The sequence below is a fragment of the Hyperolius riggenbachi genome, chromosome 1 (genome assembly GCF_040937935.1).
Source record: "Hyperolius riggenbachi isolate aHypRig1 chromosome 1, aHypRig1.pri, whole genome shotgun sequence".
In the NCBI taxonomy this organism is placed as follows: domain Eukaryota; kingdom Metazoa; phylum Chordata; class Amphibia; order Anura; family Hyperoliidae; genus Hyperolius; species Hyperolius riggenbachi.
Window position 1 is genome coordinate 165507385 of NC_090646.1, and position 11469 is coordinate 165518853.

General features: G+C 45.0%; 1 protein-coding gene across 2 annotated transcripts in view; it reads left to right on the plus strand.

The window, feature by feature from the left end:
• The window catches only part of LOC137569288 (probable ATP-dependent RNA helicase DDX60), a 573444-nt gene that overhangs the window by 508890 nt on the left and 53085 nt on the right, over nt 1-11469 (plus strand). For both annotated transcript variants that reach the window (XM_068278827.1, XM_068278828.1), the window contains one exon: nt 7505-7656. In XM_068278827.1, the coding sequence (XP_068134928.1) occupies nt 7505-7656 (152 nt within the window). The remainder of the gene's footprint in view (nt 1-7504; nt 7657-11469) is intronic.

Here is an 11469-nt window from a genome sequence, read left to right on the forward strand (position 1 = left end):
AAAATTGGTAAAATCCCCCATAGGATTTCATTGGCTCCCTATTTCACTTTCCAAAATCTCACATCTTTTCAAAGGGCAATGGCTCAGCAGTACCAAATTTTCTAGCATTGTAGGGACCCTTAGGGGGATCATGACTGGTGAGTTTTGCCACTGCTGAGCCATTGCCCTTTGAATGGGTGTGAGATTTTGGAACGGTAAATAGGATGCCCAATGAAAGCCTATGGGGGATTTTACCAATTTTGGACCCCTGTAACTCTGGTTTGCAGAGATGTAGGGACCCCATCTTTGGAATCTAAGTCTAACAATATGTCTTCTACCTGCATGAGACATTTCGTGAGATTCAGACGTTGCTAACGGCCATGGCTGAGATTTATGTACGCCACCATCACTACCATTGAAATAGCCCCAATAAACAGGTTTTTGTGACCCTAGGCTATGACGTCTTCGGCCTAGGGGCCCGAAACTCACCAGTCATGTTCCCGCTAAGGGTCCCTACAATGCTAGAAAATTTGGTACTGCTGAGCCATTGCCCTTTGAAAAGATGTGAGATTTTGGAAAGTGAAATAGGGAGCCAATGAAATCCTATGGGGGATTTTACCAATTTTGGACCCCTGTAACTCTGGTTTGCAGAGATGTAGGGACCCCATCTTTGGAATCCAAGTCTAACAATATGTCTTCTACCTGCATGAGACATTTCGTGAGATTCAGACTTTGCTAACGGCCATTGCTGCGATTTATGTACGTCACCATCACTACCATTGAAATAGCCCCAATAAACAGGTTTTTGTGACCCTAGGCTATGACCTCTTTGGCCTAGGGGCCCGAAACTCACCAGTCATGTTCCCCCTAAAGGTCCCTACAATGCTAGAAAATTTGCCACTGCTGAGTAATTGCCCTTTGAAAAGATGTGAGATTTTGGAACTGTAAATAGGAGGCCCAATGAAAGCCTATGGGGGATTTTACCAAATTTGGAGCCCTGTAACTCTGGTTTGCAGAGATGTAGGGAACCCATCTTTGGAGCCCAAGTCTAACAATATGTCTTCTACCTGCATGAGACATTTCGTGAGATTCAGACGTTGCTAACGGCCATTGCTGCGATTTATGTACGTCAGACTCGCCACCATTGAAATTGCCCAATAAACAGGTTTTGTGACCCTAGGCTATGACCTCTTCGGCCTAGGACTGCATTGAACGCGACCCACGCATTGTGCGCATTCTGGACAACACCAATTACTGGGTTTATACCCTTCTGGATCCACGGTACAAACACAATGTTCCAAAACTGCTTGAAGAAAGAGCCAGACAGGTCAAAATGGAAGAATACCAGCAGGCCCTTGTGGAGACTTTAGAGAGGAGATTGACATCCTCCCCCTCCTCTAGCCAGTTGTACGCCGACAGACTGACTTCCGCAAACCCAGGACGACCAGGAGGGCAGCAAACAACACAAGCCGCAGCTAGTGCCCAAAAGGGAATGGTATCGGCAGTGTCCTTGGAGTGGGAAAATTTTCTGACACCCATGCAGCAGCACACAGAACAGCAAGCGTGCAGATCCACCTCCAACACCGATCGCCTGGAGAAGATGGTCAAGGACTACATGTCAGATGGCGTAGCTGTGTTGAACAATCCATCTGCACCCTTCAACTATTGGGTATCGAAGCTAGACACCTGGCACAAACTGGCAATGTACGCAATAGAGGTGCTGGCTTGCCAGGCAGCCAGCGTTATGTCGGAACGCTGTTTCAGTGCTGCCGGAGGCATCGTCACAGATCGGCGGCGTATCCGCCTCTCCACAGAAAATGCAGACCGTCTGACTCAAATTAAAATGAATCAATCCTGGATTGGAAACGACTACGCAACACTCCCGGACCCCAACCAAGTAACATGAACAATGAACATCTGTGATGGGTTAGCGTTTCCGGTCCCTGTTTATTGAACCTCTCATCTGTATTACATTTATGACTGCATGGCGACAAAATGCAAATTGCTATCCGCACGCTTCTTGTCCTCATGCAAGGCCTGGGTTGTTGTGTCTCAAAGCGTGGCCTTCTCCTCCTGCGCCACCCTCCTCTTGTTCCATCACGTGTGCTGCTGCTGGGTTAGCGTTACCGGTCCCTTTTCCTGGAACCTCTTATATGTATTACATTTATGACTGCATGCCGACAAAAAGCATGTTACCTGTGCAAAGAAAACAGACATTTCCCGCATTTAAAAGACAGTTTTCCCTTTGAAACTTTAAAATCGATTTTCTCAAAAACTATAAGCTCTTTTTGCTAAAATTTTTTTCCTCTTGTACCCACTCCCAAGGTGCACATACCCTGTAAATTTGGGGTATGTAGCATGTAAGGAGGCTTTACAAAGCACAAAAGTTCGGGTCCCCATTGACTTCCATTATGTTCGGAGTTCGGGTCGAACACCCGAACATCGCGGCCATGTTCGGCCTGTTCGGCCCGAACCCGAACATCTAGATGTTCGCCCAACACTATATATAGCGTGGCTGAGCGAGGTGCACAGTGGCAGTACACACAATGCTATATTAGTCAGGCTAAGCCGTGTACACAGAGTGTCAGAAAACACAATGCTATATATATAGCGTGGCTGAGCGAGGTACACAGTGGCAGTAAACAATGCTATATATAGTGTGGCTGAGCGAGCGGTGTACTACTGTTCCCAGCAGCGACACACAATGACTGGGGGGGACCCTGGCTAGCGTGGCTGGAGAGCGAACTACCCTGCCTGCCTACCCAAAGCTAAACCCACAGACAAATGGCGGAGATATGACGTGGTTCGGGTATTTATTTACCCGAACCACGTGACCGTTCGGCCAATCAGAGCGCGTTCGGGCCCGAACCACGTGACCCGTTCGGCCAATCACAGCGCTAGCCGAACGTTCGGGGAACGTTCGGCCATGCGCTCTTAGTTCGGCCATGTGGCCGAACGGTTTGGCCGAGCACCGTCAGGTGTTCGGCCGAACTCGAACATCACCCGAACAGGGTGATGTTCTGCAGAACCAGAACAGTGGCGAACACTGTTCGCCCAACACTAGTAAAATGCTCACTGCTGCAATCCTGAATGAGCATTTGTGTTTCGCTGCACAAGCAGGCTGGTTTTCCTGTACTCAGCGGCTGCGCCAGTAAAAGTGTCATGTGTCCTGCCCTCCTCTGTCTCTCCCTCAAATCGTATTTTTCTCTGCACTACACTCTTCACCAATAAGAGAAGAGAGAGGCAGCCAAGAGCCCGCCCACATAAACCCATCCCGTCTAACTTACTGGAGCGGCCTGCAGGACATGAGTGCAGTGTGGGTGGTGATGGTCATCCACCCTTGTTCTCCCCTGCAGCAGATAATCACTGTAAAAGTGTCATGATAATTAACAGGGAGAACGACTTGCATGACTGCCTGTCAGGACATCTAGCTGGCGCCAGTGGGGAGGGGGGGGGGGGGGGGACAGAGCAGGAGGTGATTGGCCCCCAGAGCTCTGTACAATTCAACCTGAAGGGGAACAAACCAGCAGCGAATGACAGACTGTAGAATCTGGAGCCTGTGTCTCCTGTCCTGCTCTGAGCTGCTTGTATCTGATCCTCCCCTCCCCCAGTGCAGAGACACAAGTCTCTACTCCCACAGAAGAGGGTGCCTCATTCATATTCTGCACTGCAGCCCATTCTGACACACAAAGTGATAAGTGCAAACGCTGCTTCAGTCCCTCATACACAGCCATTTTGAGGTGTTGTTACTTCATATGAATTTATCATACAATTGATTTATATGAAAGTGATGTATTAAAGTTGTTTGATATGAGGATAGATACTGTAATTAAGGTCATGTGATATGAATTGGATTAACAACTGATGGCATTTAATATAGTTAGATCATAACTGAGGATTATTTGATTTGTGTATCATTAATTGCTGATTTTACTGTATCTTTATAAACTAACTAGTAGACCTAAGCCTTCAAAATGAGCTCTAGGTCTGTGTTGAATCCCCTCCCCTCTCCACTCCCCTGTCCACTCCCCTCTCCTCCTCTCCCCTCTCCTCCACTCCCACTTTCCCCGTGACCGCCACAGTCACTGCGCATGCGGGCGCCCACCGTGCACCCGCTGCCCGCGCACCTGCCGCGTACGCCGCCCGCCCGTCCTCCCTCAGCTCTCCTCAGTCTCTGAGTCCCTCCCTGCACATGCGCAGTAGCGCAAAACACGGGACACACACACAAACAGGAAGTGCACGGATGGGACACAGAGACAGGTTTTATTATTATTATTGTCTTTTCTCCATGAACCTGACACTTTTTTCGTCAGCACTTTTCTACATCTGTGCACTAGTGACTCTATTCTCACTAACCTTTGCTGGTACTTTTTTCTTTACACTAGTCACTTTACTTTTTCCGAGGAGGGCCCAAAATGGCTACTTTACTTAGGGCTCAATTTGGCCTTAATCTGACCTCAGGCGAAAGTCAGCAATCAATAATCAAAGGTGGTCACTCAACAACAAAATAGGCCAATAAAGGGAAGCTATGTACCGTACTTACATAAGTACATTAAGTATGTTGAATATATCTAGACAAACTCCCTAAGATCCATTTATCAAAAGTCTTCCAGGTTAATAGAGCTGTCTAAGAAAACAGAGACACGTGTTAAAATTCATTGTTCCAAAAAACATCCAAAAATTGTCATCCTCACTGAGGCCCCTGACTCGGTTGTCTGGTTTTGAGGGTATGTATCCATGTAAGTTCTTTCCTAAGCAAATTAATGTCACCACACCTCTCCCCCTCTATGACCTTCTTAATACCCATGAAGGACTAACCCACCACAGATCCACCATGGTAGAAGAGTGCGTGTTCCGCAATCCGTGTAAGGGTTTTATTCTCTTTATAGTCTCGTTCAGCCAAGCGGATGGTGGATATGTGCTTCTGTAAACATGTCTCCAGTTGATTTTTGGTTTGTCCAATATATTTTTTTGCTGCACGGGCATACCATCAGATACATGACTCCATTTGGTCTGGCAGTAAATAAACTGCCTAATGAAACTTGTTTGCCTGTGACATTACTCCTGATTTCCTTGATCACTGCCATAAGTGAGCGTGTAAGGCGTCCTCATCCTTTTCCCCCATGCAGCTGACTTGCATCACGCTGGTTAGCACGGCGCACATTACATTGTATAATGCATATCATTCATTGTTTGCATAACGCAGCCTTCATAATACACTGTTTTTTCACAGGTTGGATATTGTACTGTATTAGCACGCACCACTTTTTTCACGTTCTCAGGCAGAGTGATAGTTTTTTCATTGTTGTAATTTATTATGTATATGGCAATCTTGTTCCTTGAACAGTTTTATTAAGGGCAATATATTGGTTGCATCCTTGTATATTGTATCACTACAAGTTCACTATATTCAGCTCATGGGGGATTTCTGATTATATTCAGATTAAGAGGGGTGATTTTATGTTTTTAATCTTATTGTTGGATAAGTCCTAAATAATTTTTTAATAAATTTGCACCAAAAAAAAAAAAAGTGGGATCAGCGCATCACCAGGCCGCCTCTGAATGGCCTCAGCTCAGAGATGCGCTGAGCCCCCCCAGAAACTGCAAACGCACCTTGAACCCAAACAGAGGCTCTGCATGTACACCAAAGGAAAACTATTAAGTGGGAGCAGCTGACCAGAAATAAATCAATCAAACATAGCAAAGAAATGAACAGCGCTACTTAAAAACAGATGAGTGCTTACCTGCAAAAAAGTGCACACCCCACTCATGGGATTCAAATACACAATGAGCATACACATGACCTGTCTACCACTTGGAGGATGTAAGTTTCACTAACAATTTGCAATTTGTTAGGTACTCGTCCCTCCCACTGTCGAAGAAGTCTTTCCTCCATGGGAGGGGACCTAATACTAACTAAATTCTACCTATGCATATGCATAGCCTGGGCGCGCTACCAGTAAAATTGAGAATTGCGCAAAAAAAAGTGGGATCAGCGCATCACCAGGCCGCCTCTGAATGGCCTCAGCTCAGAGATGCGCTGAGCCCCCCCAGAAACTGCAAACGCACCTTGAACCCAAACAGAGGCTCTGCATGTACACCAAAGGAAAACTATTAAGTGGGAGCAGCTGACCAGAAATAAATCAATCAAACATAGCAAAGAAATGAACAGCGCTACTTAAAAACAGATGAGTGCTTACCTGCAAAAAAGTGCACACCCCACTCATGGGATTCAAATACACAATGAGCATACACATGACCTGTCTACCACTTGGAGGATGTTAGTTTCACTAACAATTTGCAATTTGTTAGGTACTCGTCCCTCCCACTGTCGAAGAAGTCTTTCCTCCATGGGAGGGGACCTAACACTAACTAAATTCTACCTATGCATATGCATAGCCTGGGCGCGCAATTTTTTTGCGCAATTCTCAATTTTACTGGTAGCGCGCCCAGGCTATGCATATGCATAGGTAGAATTTAGTTAGTGTTAGGTCCCCTCCCATGGAGGAAAGACTTCTTCGACAGTGGGAGGGACGAGTACCTAACAAATTGCAAATTGTTAGTGAAACTAACATCCTCCAAGTGGTAGACAGGTCATGTGTATGCTCATTGTGTATTTGAATCCCATGAGTGGGGTGTGCACTTTTTTGCAGGTAAGCACTCATCTGTTTTTAAGTAGCGCTGTTCATTTCTTTGCAATAAATTTGCACCAATTTGGGGAGTATTGGCTGTGATTCATTATTGATTGGTTCCCAACAAGGGCTTCTTTCCCATGTTTGCAACAATTGTTTTCAGCCCTTAAAGGGACAGAACACTTATGTGTTTTCCTTTAGCTCGAGTTGTTGAATTAACAGGTGCAGTCATTTTTTCTGTACAGCAAATGTATAGCTTTCTTAACTGGGGGATCAACTTGGGGAAATATATTACGGTATTAGCATATACTGATTTTTTTTTTACACCAGACACAACTGACCATAAAACACACCTTAGTTTAGAAGGCAAAAACCAGGGGAAAACAATATTTCAAAACTGGTGCATCCAGTGGCTTCTTGTGGAGTTTCTGCTTCATTTTTACAATAATTATGTATACCGGTAAATGATTTAGTCAATGTTTGCCCATTGTAAAATCTTTCCTCTCCCTGATTTACATTCTGACATTTATCACATGGTGACATTTTTATTGCTGGCAAGTGATGTCAGTGGAAGGAGATGCTGCTTGATTTTTTTTGGCAGTTGGAAACAACTGTAATCAGCTGTTTTTTCCCACAATGCAACAAGGCTCCCACAGTGTGATGTCAGCACCATGGTCCTGACATCACACTGCGTGAGGGGTTTCATCACAATATCAGCCATACAGAGCCCTCTGATGATCCGTTTGTGAAAAGGAAAATATTTCTCATGGGAAAGGGGGTATCAGCTATTGACTGGAATGAAGTTCATCTCTTGTTTACAATTTCTCTTTAAGTGTCCATTTTGAAATGAACATCTAACAGAAATTCTAAAACTTTATTCAATATTTCCACAGATCATGCTGCAGACAGCTCATATACCTTACAGGTACATCCCACTCCTACAGTTGAAGAACACTGATGCCTGTGGAAGAGAAAAGCGTTTAAATTCTTATGCTCTTGACTTTTTCAAACATGGATCTCTTGAGGCCATTGTAAATGACAATGGGTATGTACAGTTATAATCTGCACTACAAATTTACTTAAACATGAACATTATAAAACACATATAACAGGTGCAGACTACAAAGAATAGGTACTCGCAGTTTCACTGAGCTGACAGGACTGGGGAGATTTTAGGATTTTGATCAGTATACTGTTTGGAAATGGATCAATAACATTCAGGCTGTTAGCTACTGCAGTTGTTAGATTTAATTCTGGTCACATATAAAGCAGTACTGTCCTATTTCTTTGACTACAGTTTCCAATGAATTAGTAGCAATAGGATAGTCCAGAGGCTTCCCAAATCCTCTTTGAGTCCACTGTTCGTTCTCCTGGTGTGTGCAGGAACATCCGCACTGGGCATTGGTGAGTAAGGTCTGTATATACATACGTATTAGTATGCTGCCCGGTCAGTTGGGTGCAGGGCAAGTCAAATGATGGCTCACCCTGCTGAATCACCAGGCGGCGTTAAATACTATTCCCTCAACCTCGTAGTCGTAGCAACTCAAAAGAGAATTAATTTGGGCTTCGGCATTTACCAGAACCCCAAATTACCCTAAGGCGCAGACTATGGCATTGAAGCTGCCGCCATGCCGTCATCTGGTGATACACACCTCAGTGTGTGTACCCAGATGGCCTGCTTTGCTGTATAAGCCCAGTTGAACGAAACGTGTGTATATGGAGGAATTAAACAGGTGCACAAGTGCCTTTGTTCTACTTGGCACCAATTCTCCACAAGTGCCATTTCTTCTAGCCATGCTTCCAGCCATGTACAGGCACATCCCATGCTTGACTAAGGTCCACATATGCCCAAGATGCCGCCATGCCCCTGGTGGAGTGTGCATGGACCTCTTCTGGAACAGGTAAGCCTTTAGTTTTGTAACAATTCTGGATGATCTTGACTAACCAGGAAGCTATTGCCCTGGACGTCACTGGAAGACCTTTCCTAGCCCCTTGTAAATTAATGAACAGACACTCAAAGGACCTGAATGCAGCAGTAGCAGAAAGGTAAGTCCTGATGCCCTGGGTCACATGCAAGGGGTGAATTCCTTCCTCCAAAGAGAACTTAGGCAGTGTCAACTCCTGATTAACATGAACGGCAGAGGTGACTTTCGGAATGTATTGTAACACAGGCCTAACCACTACCCTATCTGGAAAGAACTATAACAGGTTGCTTGTACATCCTAAAGCCTGAAGATCAGACACCCTCTTGCCTGAAGCAATTGCAATGGCAGAGGACAGAACATCCAGAACCACACAGAGGTCCCACTTTGGGAAGAAGGGCTTCCTTGGAGGACGAAACTTCAACACCACTTTGATAAACTGCATTATTAAAGGGTGCTGAGCCCGTTTAAACGTTGTTATTACTGAAAGGGATGATACTTTAACCTTTATATTGCTGAACCCTTTTTCCTGAAGAAATTCCAGAACATTCTTGTAACGATTGGTGTCAGCACGCAGAGAGAATCTGATTATTGGTGATCTGCAGTATCACCAAGAATGCAGATATATACCTGATTATTGATGATCTGCAGAATCACCGATAATACAGATATATTACTAACCTCTGGACACCTATGGGTATGTAAGTGTTTGGTGTAACAGTAGTACTTTGAGTAATGCACCTGCTGGGCAGGTGATATTATGCAGTAAAGGAACACTGCTCTGAGAGCACAGGAACCTTCCAGCAGCCTGAGACTCTCCAAGGGGTGGAGTCAGGCAGGAGACAGGAAGGGCCAGAGAGTGAGAGACACCTGAAGGTGGATGTCACTATCTGATCTGGAGACTATCTCTTAAGGGGAGAGAGAGCTCTCAAGGTTGGAGACGCCTGGTCGGTAACACACGGACAGATAAAGTACAAAGACAGAAGGCTGATTCGGTATCCAAGGCAAGCAGGGTCTGGCAACGGAATATCAGATATGCGAGGTACCGAATCAGAGGACTAAGGAGTAGTCAAGAAAGCAATAAGTCATAACAGATATCAAACAATTTTGTATAAAAAAGATATCCGCGCCTATGGAAATGTCAGCAGCTAAGTGGACTTGGCAATCCTCCACACCTTCATATAAAAACTACAAGTAAAAATGTCCACAGCGCTATAAAGAATTAAGATCTTTATTAATATGAACTTAAAATGTTGCCTTGACCCTAGGCTAATAAAATAGCACCTTCCCCTTTAAACATTAATGGCACGCAAATCTCCACTCACACAGTTCACACAATTTCACTGCAGTGAAATTGTGTGAACTGTGTGAGTGGAGATTTGCGTGCCATTAATGTTTAAAGGGGAAGGTGCTATTTTATTAGCCTAGGGTCAAGGCAACATTTTAAGTTCATATTAATAAAGATCTTAATTCTTTATAGCGCTGTGGACATTTTTACTTGTAGATATCAAACAATGCCTAGTCTGGGTGTGAGGTCCGTGGTCTCTCCACCCTGGAACTAGTCTGATGTATAACAAAATGATCACACAAGTTTCCTAGTCTTGGGTGCGAGGTCCGTGGTCTCAACACCCTGGAACTAGTCTGGAGTATAACACAAATGATAACACAGTTCCCTAGTCTGGGTGTGAGGTCCTTGGTCTCTACACCCTGGAACTAGCTTAAGCATAAACAGAATAACAGTTCAAGTAATCTGGCTCAGTGTGAATTCCCAGGTCCACCTGGTTCAAACGCACTGTTGGATCTGACTAAGGTCTGAGTGCTTCCACGTAGTGTTCGCAATGGCAGACAACCAGCAACTGGCAAGCAAGCAGTATATGTAGTTGCTGGATTCTGCCGCCCCGCCTGAGCCACTCAGCCAATCAGGAGTCCAGCAGGAATCAGCTGATCGTCCTGATCAGCTGATACCTTTCCTGCTGGTATAAAGGTCCTGACTTCTGGCGCGCGCGTGCGTAGCTCTCCATCCATCTGTGTGAACTAACAGACTCAGCCAGACCAGACGCACACTGCTGCGTGCAAACCGCCACGCTGGACGCGGAAACAGACGCCTTACTGCCAGTACATGCGGCGGCTTTTTCGCGATCTCTCACAATTCTGTATTTCTGGTGACAAGACATCAAATTTCTTGCTAGACGCAAACACTGCAAATCTTTCCCAGATCCTATGATAGGTTGAGTTTGTAGAAGGTTTTCTGGACTTCATAAGCATATCTACCACCTGTTCTGAACAACCTAAGGCTAAGTACCTTTCCCTTTCAACTTCCAAGCAGTCAAACTTAGTCTGCTGACTTCTGGATATAGAAATTTTCCTTGTGCCAGAAGATTATGCATCATTGGCAATTTCATTAGTTCTTCCACACTCAGATCCAATGCAAGGGGGAACCATGGTCTCCTGGGCCAGTACGGTAGAATAACTATGATTGAACAAGGCTCTGTATAAAGTCTCTGTGGAAATCTGGATAATCATCGGAAGAGGGGGAAAGGCATACCCTAGGGCAAAATCCCAAGGTTGTACTAGACAGTCCAATCCTGCTGATGACTTGTGTTGGAATCGGGAGAAAAGCTTCAGAACTTTGCGATTCTGAGGTGAAGCCCACAGATCCACCTGTGGCCAACCCCATTTTCCTGACAATCCTCAGAAATACTTTTGTATTCAAAGCCCACTCGTGGATCTGCAAACTCTCTGCTGAGGCGATTCACCAGCACATTGTCCCGGCCTGGTAGATAGGTTGCTGAGATGTTCTCCAGGAGCTTTTGAGCCCAGTTCATGATGTGACTTGTCTCTTGAAGAGGAGAAGTACTCTTCGTGTCCCCCTGCCTATATATATATATATATATATGTGTATATATATATATATGTATATATATGTATATATATAT